Raw genomic sequence first — 16,187 nt, forward strand, 5'->3', positions numbered from 1 at the left:
CCAGCCTGTGGGCACAGCGGGCTCGGCTCTGCAGTGTGAGCTAGTCTGACCCCCCCACCCGCTGGGCGAGGGGGATCGCAGGTCCCCCCCCGCCACCCCCGGGCTCGGGGCTCACGGCGGGGGCACGCGGTGGTTCCGTGCCCAGCGCACGGGCCGGCAGCGCCTGAGCCGGGCGGGCGCTTCGGATCGCTGGGCCGCGGCTCCGCTCAGGGCGCAGACGGTGCCAGCCGGGGGCCTGTTCCCTGCCCGGCGCCCAGCGCGACACCCACTTACGCCTGCTTAGGAGCTGGTCCGAGCGGCAGGCAGCGCCCCCCGCCCCGCTGCTGCGCCCGAAGGACAATTTAACGTCAGGGGGTTTATTGGGGCGGGGGGAGACGCAGGCCCCAGGTCCGGTCCCCTTGGTGCAGCTCCCTGGAGTCCCTCCAGCTTTACCCCCGGAGCCGTCTCGGGGCCTCCGGCAGGGCCGCCCCGGGCGCCCACCCTGCAGGCCGGGGGTCCGCGCTGCGGCAGCCCACCGAGAGCAGGCGGCTGCGGGGGTGAGGCCCCCCCGACGCCCCCCCCTCTCCGCAGCGCACACGCCGGCGGCCGAGATGCCAGCCCGGACGCCCAGGCCGGGACACGTCCCCCGGTGCCAATGCTGCGAACGGCAGGCGGCAGGGCCGGGGCCCCCGACCTTCCGCCCCAGGGCGCGCAAGGCAAGGGCCGGGCACCGTGCCAGGCCGGGCACCCCTGCCCCGGGGACGGAGAGGAGCGGGGCGTCGGAACGCAGCTCCCCGGGGCAGGGAACGAGCTGAGCCCGCGGGGGAGGCTGGGGGAGTGGGGGGCTGGGGGAGGGCCGGGGGGGTGGGGGAGGCTGGGGGAGTGGGGGGCTGGGGGAGGGGTGGGGGGGTGGGGGAGGCTGGGGGAGTGGGGGGGTGGGGGAGGGCCGGGGGGGTGGGGGAGGCTGGGGGAGTGGGGGGCTGGGGGAGTGGGGGGGGGTGGGGGAGGCTGGGGAAGTGGGGGGCTGGGGGAGGGCCGGGGGGTGGGGGGGTCCCTCCCGGGGCGCACCCGCTCTCCCCTCCTCACCTGCTCGATCTGCTCCAGCCACTCGCGGTTCTGCGCCAGCTCGGCCAGGAACGCCCGGTGCCGCAGCCAGCGCTGGGGGGGCTTGGCCGCCGGGTCCCCGGCCATGGGCCGCTTCTCCTTCATCCAGCCGGCCAGCTGCGGGCACAGAGCGGGGCTGAGCCGCGGGGTCCCCGCCCCGCGCCCCGCCCCGCCCCGCTCAGCCCCCGCTGCCGCAGCCACCCGCGCCGCGTCCCCCCCGCGCGTCCTGCGGGGCCGGGCGGCTGCGCTGGGGAGGGGAGCCCGGCCCCGCACGGCGCCTTGCATCAGCCGGGCCCGGGGGGGGCTCCCAGCTCAGCTGGGGCGTGACCCTGCTGGGCTGGGGGGCCGGGGCCACGTGAGAACAGAGACAGGCAGGCAGAGGGGTCGGGGTGGGGACGGACAGAGGGACAGACAGTCAGGGAAGCTATGGGGACAGATGGAGGGGCAGGTGTGGGGATGGACGGACAGGGTAGCTATGGAGGGGGTAGATGGGACTGGGGGCAGAGGACGGACAGACGGGTCCGTGTGGGGACGGACAGAGGGGTCAGTGTGGGGACAGACAGAGGGACAGACAGACAGGGTAGCTATGGGGATGGACGGAGGGGCAGGTGTGGGGATGGACGGACAGGGTAGCTATGGAGGGCGTAGATGGGACTGGGGACAGAGGACGGACAGACGGGTCCGTGTGGGGACGGACAGAGGGGTCAGTGTGGGGACAGACAGACGAGCGGTGTGGGGACGGACAGAGGGACAGACAGACAGGGAAGCTATGGGGACGGACGGAGGGGCAGGTGTGGGGATGGACGGACAGGGTAGCTATGGAGAAGGACAGGGGGTAGATCTGTGGACAGAGGATGGACAGACGGGTCCATGTGGGGATGGACAGACAAGCAGTGTGGGGACAGACAGAGGGACAGACAGGTAGAGGGGAAGCTATGGGGACAATTCTGGACACCCCAGGATCTGGATTCACCTCCCTTTGGTGCCCTGAGGAGCTGTGGAGGGGGTCAGGCTCCAGGTGCGACTCAGCGCTGACCCCCCCAGAGAGGGACGGCCCGTGACCTTCTCTGGGCCCTGCCAATGGCTCCCCCAGGTCTTCCAAGCAAATGGACCCGAAACACCCCACCCCTCTCCTGCCACCGACCCCGAGAGATCCAGCCACACAGGGAGGCTGGGGCAGAGCCAGGGACAGAACCCAGGCGTCCTGGCTCCCAGCCTCCCGCTCTAACCACTAGACCCGCCTCCCCTTCCCAGAGTCCAGCATCCCAGGGCCCCTCCAGCATCCCAGGACTCCCAGGCTGCAGGGGCCCATGTCCCAGCGACGCCCCCCCCCACGCTCTACGGGGCCCAATCTCCCAGCAGTTGCACCCTGGGCTGCGCCCCGCTCCAACGGGCACCGGGTTAACTAGAACCCGGGTCACTGCAGCCGGATCTGCCTGCATCGGGGCACTGGCAGCCCCGCAGGTAACGGCTTCCCAGGCCAGAAGGGGCCATTGGGATCCTCTCGCCAGCACCCCTGGGCCCAGAGCTGCTTTCTGAGCATTTCCAGAGGGGCAGGGCTGGAGCATGCCCCTGGCTAGTTATATCTGCTGCCCCGTCCTGCATGTCAATCCACCGACCTGTCCCAGAGCCCCCTGCACGGCAGGGAGGGGGCAGCCGGGCCGAATCCTGGCCCACACGGTCGCAGTGACACTCAACCCTGGCCCGGTCACCCCCTCGCCGTGCCAGGCCTCACCTGCCAGCTGCTCTCGGCACTGGGGCTGGACAGGAGGCGGGAGGGACCCGTCCCCGGCGGGTGGGGCTGGCCGCAGGAAGGGGGAGCCGGGGCCGCCTGGCGCAGGGGCCGGGGGCGTGTGTGTGTCCTGTCTCCAGCTGTGCAGCAGGGCCTGGGGCAAGGGGCCCAATCCCCAGCTGGTGTAAATCAGCATCGCTCTGCTGGGACCACGGGCTGGCTGACACCCGCAGAGGGGCTGGCCCACAAAGCCCCGGGTGCTTGCCGTGGAGCCATGAGTGGGCCAGATTCTCAGCTGGTGTAAATTGGCCCAATTCTATTTACATTAATGCAGCTACGCTGGTTTACACCAGCTGGGGCCCTGGCCCAGTCACTCCACAGCCCCATTGTTATTCCAGCCCTCCTCTTCCGCCTCCCCCCAGCTCTGCCGGTGCCCCTCACACCCGACCCGCAGCCCCTGGTAGCCCAGCCCTGCCCCCCAGCTCTGCCGGTGCCCCTCACTCCCGACCCGCAGCCCCTGGTAGCCCAGCCCTGGGCCCCCCAGCTCTGCCGGTGCCCCTCGCTCCCGATCCACAGCCCCTGCTAGCCCAGCCCTGGGCCCCCCAGCTCTGCCGGTGCCCCTCACTCCCAACCTACACTTACGTGCTCTGTGGGCAGCCCTGAGCTAAGGGCCCTGGCAGGAAAGTCGGGGGCACCGCAGCTGCTCGTCAATGCCCAGCTGTGCCCAGGGCTGGCTCAGGCCCCGAGCCGCCCGCAAGCACCGGAGCCAGCTCGGAGAAAGGGGGCAGATTGCGGAGCGCCATGCGCTGGGCCTGCCCCTCTCCCCCCAGCACAATTCATTACCATAGCACCCGTGCTGCCTGGAAACGCACCAGCTGCCCTAATTAGAGGCAGTGCTGGGTGGGGGCAGGGCTAGCCACGCAAATGAGGCAGGAGCCCGAATACATTTCGCTATTGAAATAATCAGCGGCTGGGGCTGAATTCAGCTCTTGGATGCATGGGGCTCCCCTTCTGCCTGACTGCATCGTCCGTCCCCCATCCCCACGTACGCCCCGCTGGCTGCCAGGCAGCCCCTCGCTAGGTCTGCGTCCAGCCCCTCAGCGATCCTGCCCCTCTGCCCCCTGGCACCCCTCACCACAGTGCCAGGGCGCGTCCCCCAGCCGCAGCCCCCTGGCCCGGCCATGCTGGGGAGCCTTGGCCATCCCAGCCACTTCCACCACCCATGAGGAGACAGACGGGGGCTGAGCTGCCATGCAGCCAGCCCAGCTCAGTGAAGGCTCTGTCCATGCCCCCGAGGCCAGCGCTGTGGGCAGAGGTGGTGGAGAGACTTGGCTGGACTCTATTTCCCGACAGGGATTCCCAGCCCCCTGCCCCGGTTCTGCACCCTGACGTTGCCGCCAGCCGCGGCCCACCTGGAGCGTTCGCCCCGTCTCCAGGCCCAGCTGGCACTGCGGGGCTGCTCAATGCAAGTGTCCAGCTCGGGAGGAGAGGTTTGGAGACCAGGAGTCCAACTCCCCCCATGCGTCCCCCCCGACTCCAGACAGTGCTGAGCCCCCCATTGAGGCATCCCAAGCGGGCCCCTCTGGAGCCAGGGCGCCCCCTGCTCCTTCCCGGAGCTCGGCGAGGAAGCGGTGCAGAACGCCACTCTGCACGGCCGACCCAACAGGTCCCCGCCGAGGTCAGTGCCCTGCTCGCCCCAGCCACGGGCAGCCTGGCTCCTTGGCGCACCCTGGCCCGTGGGAAAGCCAAGCGCCCATGGGAACAGAGCCCCGCCAGAAATGCCAGCAGCAGGCGGGGAGCCGTGAGCGTGGGGCTGCCGGCTGCAGGACGCACGTCACCCCACACGGGGCCGGGGCCGCACCTCGTGACAGTTCTGCAGGAAACGCTGCAGACCCAAGTGGTCGGTCAGCTGCTGCATCCGCTCCTGGGCCAGCTGGAAGTTCCGGTGGCTCCTGCAGAAACGAAAGGTGCTGGCTCAGCTCCCTGCGGTTCCCGCTGCTCTGCCCCTCGCCAGGGCCTTCCAGCCGGAGGGATCCCAGGAGCAGAGGTGGAAACACCCAGCAGGAGACCTGCCCTTCATAGCGCCTGTCTCCAAACGCGCCCGGCTGTCACTGCATTTCAGGAGCATCGAGAGACCCAGATCAGGGCCCAGACCCGGCCGAGATCAGGGCCCCGTCGCGCCGGGCGCTGCCCAGACCCGGCCGAGATCAGGGCCCCGTCGTGCCGGGCGCTGCCCAGATCCCGGCCGAGATCAGGGCCCCGTCGTGCCGGGCGCTGCCCAGATCCCGGCCGAGATCAGGGCCCCGTCGTGCCGGGCGCTGCCCAGATCCCGGCCGAGATCAGGGCCCCGTCGTGCCGGGCGCTGCCCAGATCCCGGCCGAGATCAGGGCCCCGTCGTGCCGGGCGCTGCCCAGATCCGGCCGAGATCAGGGCCCCGTCACGCCGGGCGCTGCCCAGATCCCGGCCGAGATCAGGGCCCCGTCGTGCCGGGCGCTGCCCAGATCCCGGCCAAGATCAGGGCCCCGTCGTGCCGGGCGCTGCCCAGACCCCGGCCGAGACCAGGGCCCCGTCACGCCGGGCGCTGCCCAGACCCCGACCAAGATCAGGGCCCCGTCACGCCGGGCGCTGCCCAGACCCCGACCGAGATCAGGGCCCCGTCACGCCGGGCGCTGCCCAGACCCCGACCGAGATCAGGGCCCCGTCATGCCGGGCGCTGCCCAGACCCCGACCGAGATCAGGGCCCCGTCACGCCGGGCGCTGCCCAGACCCCGGCCGAGATCAGGGTCCCGTCACGCCGGGCGCTGCCCAGACCCCGACCAAGATCAGGGCCCCGTCATGCCGGGCGCTGCCCAGACCCCTACCGAGATCAGGGCCCCGTCATGCCGGGCGCTGCCCAGACCCCGACCGAGATCAGGGCCCCGTCATGCCGGGCGCTGCCCAGACCCCGGCCGAGATCAGGGTCCCGTCGCGCTGGGCGCTGCCCAGACCCCGGCCGAGATCAGGGCTCCGTCATGCCGGGCACTGCCCAGACCCCGGCCGAGATCAGGGCCCCGTCATGCCGGGCGCTGCCCAGACCCCGGCCGAGATCAGGGCCCCGTCATGCCGGGCGCTGCCCAGACCCCGGCCGAGATCAGGGCCCCGTCGTGCTGGGCGCTGCCCAGATCCCAGCCGAGATCAGGCCCCATCACACCGCGCGCTGCCCAGACCCCAGCTGAGATCAGGGCCCCGTCGTGCCGGGTGCTGCCCAGACCCCGACAGAGATCAGGGTCCCGTCGTGCCGGGCGCTGCCCAGACCCCAACCGAGATCAGGGCCCCGTTGAGCCGGGCGCTACCCAGACCCCACCCGAGACCAGGGCCTCGTCGAGCCTGGCGCTACCCAGACCCCGACTGAGATCAAGGCCCCGTCGAGCCTGGCGCTGCCCAGACCCCGGCCGAAATCAGGGTCCCGTTGTGCCGGGTGCTGCCCAGACCCCGACTGAGATCAGGCCCCGGCCGAGATCAGGGCCCCGTGGTGCCAGGCGCTGCCCAGACCCCAGCGGAGATCAGGGCCCCGCTGTGCCAGGCATGGCACAGACAGCACCAGAGACAGTCCCTGCTCCAAAGAGCTCCCAGTCTGAACAGACAATGGGGAAACTGAGGCAAAGGGGGGGGAAACAGCAGATAATCCAGGTGTTCTGACCCCCTGTCACCGAGTCCCCGGGCCATGCTCTGGAACAATTACACCCCCTTATCCCACCACCTAGAGACTTAAGAAATGCATAGGTGAAACTGAGGCACCCCTACAGTATTCAGAGGAAACATTAAGAACAGTCCCACTTCGTCACACCCCCACTCCCAGTCCCACTGCGCTACTCACCAGCCTCCCCTGACTTGACTGGGAGTTCAGCACACATGGGTTTCACCCTGACCAGGGGTCTGAACTGTCTGGCTGGCACGAGGCTCCCCGGCTGGCCAGGCACAGCCAAGGAGCCAAGCAGGACCCCAGAGCGGGTGTTTGCTCCGGGCTGGGCAGAACCCACAGGCCAGGGAGGGAGGGTGGCCCAAGCCCTGCGGAGCATCGACCGGCGATGGGATCCAGGCTCAGCTGTGAGCCAATCGCCCTCTCCGAGGGGCTCGGATCAGTCCTGAGAGGAGCCCGGGATGGGTCCTACATCTCCAGGGAAGGGCTTTGCCAGGAGTCCCAGGGCCTTTCCCCAGAGCTGCTTCAGCTCTGGCTGTGCTATCTCCAGACACTTTGGGGGGGCAAACCCAAGCTCCCCGCCTGCCCCAGGGACATGGGGAGAGGCCGTGGGATGGGAGGCCCTGAAGAAGGAAGCTCCCAGGTCCTGGCAGGCTCGGCCCTCCTGCAGGGCGGGAAGAAACGGGGCAAAGCACCCGGTGAGGACTCTGGAGAATTACCCACAATCATCCGAGCGGGCGGAGACGGGCTCTGACCTGTCTGTGCAGCACCTGGCACAGGGGGTCCTGCTTCAGGACTGGGGACCCCCTGAGCTGCCGTAGCACGGACCAGACCAATCGAAAGCATTAGGAACAGAATCACTGGGCCCCGGCCTGCCAGCGTCCCTTCGTTCCCACAGCCACCGCTGCCAGGACCACCATCACCCAGGCCAGGCCGCTGTACCCGGCCCAACAGCGCGAGAGACAGAACAACCGGCCCCAGCTCGTACCCAGCGCCCACCACTGGGACCTCCAAGCGCCATACAAAGCAGGGTGGGCGTATGACCCCGTTTAACAGCTGGGCAAACTGAGCGACCGAGTGCAGTCGAGAGCTCCCTGGTCAGCCGGTGCCTGGGCAGAGCCGGGTCTCCTGACCCCCAGCCGGCTCCTACCCACTGGGCCCCAAATTCAATGCGGGATCCACACGCACTCGCTTTGGCCAGGGCGGGCCCCAAATCGAGGGACACAAGCCTCGCCACATACTCTTTTAGGGCGTAATTCCAGCAAATGAGGCCAAGCGGCCTAGTTTTTAAGCCTCTCCTGGCAGCCGAGACAGGAGGTTCGGGACGGCCCAGGAGACGGGGCAAAGGAGGGCAGCGAACTGAGCTGGAATGAGCAGACGACCGATGCCCAGGCCAAGGCAAACGATTCAATTAACCCCGTGCCTCGTTATTCGTTACAAACGCACCCCACAACAGTGGCTCTAGCCGGTGGGCGCGGATAAATATCCTGACGATTCCACTGTAATCGAGGGTGGAAGAAGATTAGCGGGAGGGACACCTGGCCTGGAGAGGTCAAGGGGAACGGAGACACGGGGGTGGCAGCTGCCGACCCGACCCACCGCACGGAGGGGAGAGAAGCACTTCACTTGCAGCCCAGGGCCTTTCATCTCAGACGTCAGGGTTCCCCAGCACCCCCCACACGCAGGAACCGGCTCCTGTCCATCGGGGCACCTGTACCCCCATCACCGCAGCCTCTGGGCGCCTCCCAGTCCCGAAGGGACGTCTCCTCCCTCTGCCCACGTGGCACTGTTCTGCCCATTGCCCGGGGGACATGGAGAGACTCGGGCCCAGGGGCACTCGTACCTGACCCCTACCAATTTCGAGGGGCTCTGGTCCTGAACCCCTCAGGGAGCTTGTGAGAGGTCACGGCGGAGTCCGTGGTGCAGTGGGGGACTGAACCCGGGTCTCTGGTGCGTGGGTGGGACAGGGGCTGACCGGAGCCTGGGCCCGGCGGGGTCACGGGGTGGCTAAGCAGCACTTGGCCCGGGGGGGGCAATCCCCCAGAAGCAGCCCCCTGGGGAAGTCGCGGCCCAGCTGGAGGGGACAGCCAGGTGGCTCGGGCCGGGAAGGGGCACGTGCCAGGCGCTGTGTGGGGCCTACTTGGCTCTGAGCTCTGCCATCTCCTCCTGGGCGCGCTCGCTGTAGGGGCTGCCCTGGCGCACCAGGCTCTCCCCGGCCTGCAGGGCCAGCGTCGTCCTCGGCATGCTCAGCTCCATGGTGGTTACGAAATCCTTGTGCTTCTTGATGGCCTTCTCCACCGCCTCCACCGTGGTGGGGAGCTCCGCGTGGGCCAGGGTGGACTCCTGGGGGGGAGCGGGAGGGCAGGGGTTAACACTCAGCGCTTGGGCAGCCTGCAAACCTCCCCCCGACCACACACTCCCCCCACCGGCCCCCCGTAGTGGGAGGAAACTGAGGCACAGAGGGGGAAGCCACGTGCCTGGGGTCACCCAGCAGGTCATGGGATAAAGCTGGGAAGAGAGTCCTGGCACCCAGCATCCCCCTCTCCCCGGTATAACCACTAGATCCCACTCCCCTCCCAGACCTGGGGGTAGAACCCAGGAGTCCTGGCTCCCAGACCCCTGCTCTAACCACTAGTCCCCACCCACTCCCCGAGCCAGGGATAGAAAATCCCTCCCCGTCTTTCCTTCTCCGCCATGTTTGGGGCCATGCGCACAGCGGCCCCACTGCCAGGCAGCTGCGCTCAGAGGCGCCTGGCAGCCGTCGCTCTGTGTTGGCGTCAGTTGGACGCAGGCCGCGGCAAATGCCAGCTCCCCCGTTGCCAGCCTGAGCGGAGGAGCAGAGCCGCTCCCCTGGGCTCAGGCCTGGCTCCAAGCCTGTGGGCTTTGGGTCAAGCCCCTCATGCTGGGCACCGCAGGGGGGCCAGAGACGGGGAACCCGCAGAGACCCGCGCGATTCCCCGAGCCTAAGTCCCAGCTGATGCCCTCAGCCCCAGGCGCTGCCCCGGAAGAGCAGCTCCCTCTCCGCAGGGATTCCCCTGGCCTTGTCTGCAGCCAGCTCTGTTGGAGCTGGCCCTGCAACCACCCCGGAGCAGAGCTTCCTCCCAGTAACCGTCTGCTTGGCCTGCCCGGAGCGACACCTGGAGCGGGAGGCGAGGGCACGGGGCACTGACATAACTGCCCCCGACTGGCTCCAGCTAGGGCCTCCTCTTCCCCCCCGCTCCTGGGAGGCTGGGAGCTGGCTGACGGCTGGGGGATGCAGGACACACAGAGCCCTTAGCAGCCCCCCGGCCGTCAGTGGGACTTGCTCACAGGCTCAGAGTTGTGCAGCTTCTTTCAGGGGAGTCAGGAGACCTGGGTTCTGTGCTCAGCTCCGCCACTGCCCTGATGGCTGACCTTGGGCAAGTCCTTTCCCTCTCTGGGCCTCAGTTTCCCCTCCCACTCCTGGCCTATTTAGACTGGAAGCCCTTTAGGACAACACAGGTCTCTCACTCTGTCTGGGGAGCACCCAGCTCGACGGGGCCCTGATCTTGGCTGGGGTCTGGGTAGCGCCCGGCGCGACGGGGCCCTGATCTCGGTTGTAGCCTCTGGGTGCTCCCATAATACTCACCATAACTCACAAGTGCTTTCCTGAACTGGGTCCTCACTACAGGCCCTGACTCCCCAGTTTCTGGGCTGCCGGTTGCTCCTCTGACAAGGTTGAGCCCCCATTTTAGCCAGTGTTTATTCCTAATCCCCCCGCAGAGCCTGGGGCTCCATTTCCTGCTGTTCTGGATACTCTGGGCTGGGAAGAAAGGGGGTGGTGGGGAGCGGTGGGAACAGGGCCCTTGGGGCAGGAGCCCACCCTGTTCAGATTTCGTGCACTAAGGGGCCGGTTTGATGATCCGTGTCCCAGCTCAACAACCGGCCGACAAATCATCCACTCGAACCCAGCTAATGCAGCTTCTGGCCTTTCTCCGGCGCCGGGGTGCGCGTAATCGGGCTTTAGAGCCCAGCTGGGAACCCGGGGAGCGACTCAGCCGTAACAGACGCCAAATAGTGACCAGCAATGAATTAGCCATTCGTATTTAGGAATAACTAGCAGTTTTGTTGGGAACACTGGGGCATGGCCACTAGGTAACTGGGAACACTGGGGCATGGCCACTAGGTAACTCGAGGGGATGGAAGACCACGAGTGTCGATGAAGCCCCCTCGCACTAGGCCCAGGTGTCCTTGGCCCCCCCTCCTGCCTGGAGACACTCGCAGCAGCTCTGTGTACTAGGCCCAAGTGTCCTTGGCCCCCCCGCCTGGAGGCACTCGCAGCCGTTATGCTGAGAATCTGCAACAGTATGTTGCAGAGTCAGACTGCCTGAAACTAAGCAAGGCCAAACAGGGGAGATATGGAAGAACAATGCTGAATAAAGCAGCTTTATGTATAGTTTAACAAATGATACAGAGAATCAGGGAACTAGCTGGGAACTGGATTGGCTGGCTATATGGATACTTGGGGCAGCTTGCTATTGGATAAGTATGCTGGGGAAAAGGATGTATAAAAGCCTGTGTAACTTCCTGCTCTGTGTGCAGGATTTGAGATTTTATTCTCCCTGTACCTTTTTGCAGCTGCAAATAAACTTTTCTGCTTCTCCACCCCGTTGTGATTATTGGGTGTAGCACACCAGGTACCGAACCACTCAAGCTGTTGTTCAGCCTCTCGGCACTGGGTGCCGGCAACAGTTTGATCAGTATTGTTTTCTATGTAATGCCATTAGCTAGCTAGTGGTATTTGTTAAGTATTAATTACTCATTGATATTTGATAATTTGCTAATAAATGTATTGCTAATTACCAAATGCTAATGAATAGTGAGCAATATCTAGCATATACCAATTAATAATTATCAAATAGCAAAAATTATTAGCAGTTAATACATGGCAAAATCCAATAATTATCAAATACCATTTAATTATTAGGAATGAATACTTAGATACCAAATAGTTAGCAAAGATCAATAAATTAACAATATTTAGAAATAGCCAATTACCAAAAATCAGTAATTAGCCATTCATTCTTAGCAGATACGAATAGTTTGCAAAGACAATACATGAGCAACTGATATGAAGTAATAACTAGCCAAAGAGATATCAATTAATAATTAGCAAATACTTAATACTGATTAATAGTAAAGCTCAGTAAGTAACTTAGCTAACTGCAATCACTGCAAATTAATTCTTGGCCAATGGCAATTAATATGTAGCAAATAATTACCAAATATTAATAACCTTGCAGGATTTAGCAATCATTGGCCAGTCATCTCCATTAATAAGGAGCCACTGATACTTAACAAATGCCATCCATCGCTCACAGATATAACCAGCAGTTCGTCCTGGACAATAGCAATGCATCAGCCATGGGTGATTAGCAATGCCCCGCGGCTACGCACCCTGCCGAGCAGCCCCGCCCCGTTACCTGGTTGTACAGACACGCTTCGGCCTGCTGCACGTCCCTCAGGAACAGGTGGAAGACGTGGGCCTGGACCAGCGCCACCCGCCGGCTCTCCCACATCTGCAGCAGCTTGTTCCAGCCCACGTCCAGCTTCTGCAGCCAGTGCTGGAGCGAGAGGCAGGGGACGTCGGCCTCTTCCAGGGCCAGCAGGTCGCTGGCCTCCTGGATCGTGGTGTAGTCCTCCTCGTAGCGGTCAATCTCCTCCTTGAGGGCCACATGCTGGCTCAGCAGCCGCTCCGCCCCCGCCAAGTTGCTGGGAAGTTCTTCCGAGGCCACGGCTGCCTGAGTCTTCACCAGCCAGGTCAGGAAGTTGTCCAGGTCCTGGATGAACTGCTGCAGCCGGCGGGCCACGGAGAGCGAGTCCTCGCAGCCCTGCAGGGTGCTCTTCAAGGCCTCCCACTCCTCGCTGATCTCCTCGAAGTGCAGCAGGACGGCCAGCGCATGGGCCGGGTGGGAGGTGGCCAAGGCTTCCCCCTCCTGCTGCAGCTCGAGGAGCTTGGGTTCCAGCACCACCAGGGCAGCCTCCATGGTGGAGAGCTTGCGCTGCAAGGCCAGGACGCCACCCAGGTCGCCGGTGCTGCACTGGCTGGCCTCCACGGCGCGGCGCTTCTCCCGGATCTGCGCCTTGATCTCGGTGCACTCCAGCAGGTAGTTCTGGATCCTCAGGACGGAGCTGAGATGGTCCTTCCTCTGCTCCAGCAGCTCCACCACCCGGTTCCACCTGGGCTCGCCAGACACAGAGAAAAGCCCATCAGCGGCTTGGGCACGGCCATGTGGCACAGGCCCTTCCCCGCACGCCGGAGGCGCTCGGCTCGCTTTCCAAACCACCCCCCAGAGCCAAGGCCGGTTCAACCCCGGCGGCTGTGGAGAAAAGCTGGGAAAGGCTAAAAACACCAGGCAGCAAACGAACCCCAACAGGAATTCATCTGAAAACAATACATCCCCTGATACGCAGACCAATCTCCTGACCCACGAGCTTTGCGTGCTGGGGGCTGGCAGAGATGCAGCCGGCTGGGGAAAGAGGACGGCCCGGCCCGGTGGTGAGGGCTTTCGTCTGGGACCTCGGAGACCCCGCGGCAATTCCCTGCTCGGCTCTAGGAGCCCTGGGGCCCAGATGCTCAGAGTGTTTCGGCACTTTGCTCCCGCTGGGCCGTCTTGCCATGGTGTGGAGCTAATCCACCTCCCCGAGAAAGGAGCTGGGTCGCGGGAGAAGCCCTTCCAGCTACACAGTGCTGGCCAGCCTGGGGCTTTGGTTGGCATAACCGCCTGGCTCAAGGGGGTGGATTTCCTACACCCCCGAGTGAGCTCGTCACACCGATGTAAGCGTGTAGTGGCCTGTGTCGTGCTGTGCCTCAGTTTCCCAGCTGTGCCAGGGTAATAGTACTGCCTGCCTCCCAGGAGTGCCCAGGCCGACGGGCAGGTTGCCGGGTACAGCCGAGGTGGGGCCGTAGACAGGAAGCTGGTAAATGTGCAGCGTCATTGTCAAATGCCAAGCCAGAGAGAACAGGACGGAGGCAGTTAACAAATGCGGATAAAAACGGGAAAAAATCGACTACTTTGGTCATTTTCCAAGAACATTTTTCATTGAAACAGACAATTTTGGACAAAACAATGTTTTCTGGGGGGTTTTGGATTTTTTTTTTAAAGCCAATTTTCATGTAAAACCCGGTTTGGGGACGAGGAATGTTCGCCCCGCTCTGCTCCGTGGCTTGATCTCAGCGGGCTTCAGATCCGGACCGCGGTTTCCTGGACAGGGGGTGCGGGAAAGGGGGTGGGGGTGGGTGCGTGTGCGTTCCTTGCCACGGCACGGCTCCGTCTCCCTCTAGTGGCTGTGTCCCGAGCGCGGCTTACGAGTCACCTCTGTGGTACCAGACCGGGGCCATTAGCCCAGACAAAGGGGCTGTGGCGTTGAGGGCCCAGAGCTGGACCCCCGCACGGCAGCCAGGGGCTGCGGGCACCATTACACGTGCCTCAGGCAAACGGCAGGAGACACAGCTCTGCGTTTCCAGCGACCTCAACTCCTGCAGCCTCCGTGTTCAGCGCCCAGCACGAGGGGCCGGGGCCGACATGCCAGGGATGCTGGGTGCCACTCTCAGTGCTCAGCAATTTCTGCCAATCAGCCCCCTCAGGAGATGCCTCCCGATGGAGCCCAAGCCACCGAGGAGCAATGGTCCCACGTTGCAGTGGGGGAGGTCTCAGTAGGAAACGCTATTTCACTAGGAGGGTGGTGAAGCACTGGAAGGGCCCCGTGATCACAGCTGTTCTGCCAGCATTTCCTCTCCTACCCCCGCCCTCGGGGACCCTAGAGCTGCCAGTGTGAACCCCTAAGCAGACCCCACTTCAGGGGGCCCATGAAAAGCCGTTGGAGCGGTTCCCGATGCTGCTGGGACCCAGACACATGGCCCTGTTGAGTCCCATGGAAAATGAGCCGGCCGGAGCCAGCCGTGCGCCAGGGAGGAGCGGGTGGGCGGGAGGGCGGCTGGAGGTGTTCAATACACCCGCAAAGCAGCACCATGTCCCCGGGCAGACGGACAGACCCCGTCTCAGCTGCCTGGCACTTCCAGGTCTAGCCCATGCTGCACATGGGCCCTTGGCACGCTCCTGGCTCCCACCCACCGACCCTGTGGTCTCTGGGCCAGGGAACTGGGCAGCGGGTTACCCAGCGAACAGAGCGGACAAGCCCCAAGCCCCCAGGCCAGGTGCCCGTCGATCTCCGGGCATGGGCAGGGCCATTAGCCGTGTGATACAGACGCGGCCTGGACACACGCCGTAGAACTGATCCATGAAATTGTTTTTAATTGTTCACTTTATTAACAGAACTTCATAAGTAAAGTTTTATGAATGAAACTACATCCATTCATAAAACCAGGTACCCCAAGAACTGGCTAATTGAGTTTCATTTTCAATCCAATTGCTGCTTAAATCACTGAAACTTGCACGGCCTCAACATGGGAACGTCTGCTCCCTGTTTGCCGTTCCTTACACGTGGCCATGGTGTAACCCAAACTCCACTGTACAACGCTCACTTCATTTTTGCTAAACCCTGCTGGAACCTGATGAGTGTAGTTTCGATGCGGGAATGAGGGATGGATGGATGATGGACTCAACCTCCAGCCCCAGCCGGTCCTGATAAAATAAAGTGTAAACACCAAGGGCTGAAGATGCAGACAACAGCCCTGACAAAGCGAGAAGAGTCCACCCTCAAAAGAAAAGAACAGAGGTACAATTGAAGAATCATTGAAGCCAGGTCCCAGGCTGAAAGTCAGGTCTGCAAGTGATGGGTGATCACTCACTCCGGACCCAGAGCAGCCTGACACAGCAAGACCTGTAGAGTCTGGATTCAAACTAAAGCCTACAAACAGGATGGGGGAGATGGAAGACTGTCCCGGAGTGTGGGGGAGTCCAGGCCCTGCACCCCTCTTCCTGGGATTCACTGAGACTCTCAGCCAGCCAGTAAAACAGAAGGTTTATTGGACAACAGGGACACAGTCTCAAGCAGAGCTTGTGGGTACAACCAGGACCCCTCAGTCACATCCTTCTGGAGGAGCAGGGAGCTTAGACCCCAGCCCTGGGGTTCCCTGCGTTCCTCCACCCAGCCCCAAACTGAAACTAAACCCCCGCAGCAGGCCCCCTCCTGCAGCCTCTGTTCACATTCCCGGGCAGAGGTGTCACCTCCCCCTAGCCCCCCAGCTCAGGTGACAGGCTCTCAGGTCTCCCATTGAAACTCCCCTGCCACATTCCCAGGTCAACCCTCCCCCGTCCCTGCTGCCTCACGACTTTGGAGGGTAATACCATATGAACTGGAACCATAAACTCACTGAACATTAAATCCCACCAAATGAGGGTAGATCCATCCTCATCATCGTATCCGCTCATTATACTCCACACCTGAACATAGCCATTACATGGACAACATACCCCCATCGCTCAGTGTCTGTACTTTGACCCGTTAAACTTTCACCCCCAATCGGGGAGATGGCAGATTATGTATTCCTTATGCCATCCGCTCCTAAACCGAATTTCGCACCCCTTGATAATCTGTACCTTATTCCCTGATAACCAGAAACTTCTATGCCTAAACTCTGGGCCGTTTTCTTTTTACTTCAACATTATCTTAATAAAATTATTAATTCTGCTGCCAACATGGAAGGGCATCGGTGCATGCGCAGCAGAGACCCAGCCCTTCCTTGAGCCCGGCTTTCCTGGCCAGTTCGCC

At 63.5% G+C, this 16,187-nt stretch overlaps 1 protein-coding gene across 3 annotated transcripts in view; it reads right to left on the reverse strand.

Moving 5' to 3' along the window:
* The window catches only part of SPTBN4 (spectrin beta, non-erythrocytic 4), a 70,734-nt gene that overhangs the window by 27,393 nt on the left and 27,154 nt on the right, over positions 1-16,187 (reverse strand). Inside the window, exons 16-19 of one of the 3 annotated variants that reach the window (XM_084612243.1) lie at positions 11,936-12,692; positions 8,635-8,837; positions 4,677-4,767; positions 1,066-1,200 (exon numbers count right to left, since the gene is read on the reverse strand). In XM_084612243.1, the coding sequence (XP_084468369.1) occupies positions 1,066-1,200; positions 4,677-4,767; positions 8,635-8,837; positions 11,936-12,692 (1,186 nt within the window). Of the gene's footprint in view, positions 1-1,065; positions 1,201-3,451; positions 3,750-4,676; positions 4,768-8,634; positions 8,838-11,935; positions 12,693-16,187 lie in introns of those variants that run through there. The other 2 variants (XM_084612244.1, XM_084612245.1) reach the window with 2 other exon arrangements.

Source organism: Lepidochelys olivacea (assembly GCF_965140295.1).
Source record: "Lepidochelys olivacea isolate rLepOli2 genome assembly, chromosome: 23".
NCBI classification, from domain to species: Eukaryota; Metazoa; Chordata; order Testudines; family Cheloniidae; genus Lepidochelys; species Lepidochelys olivacea.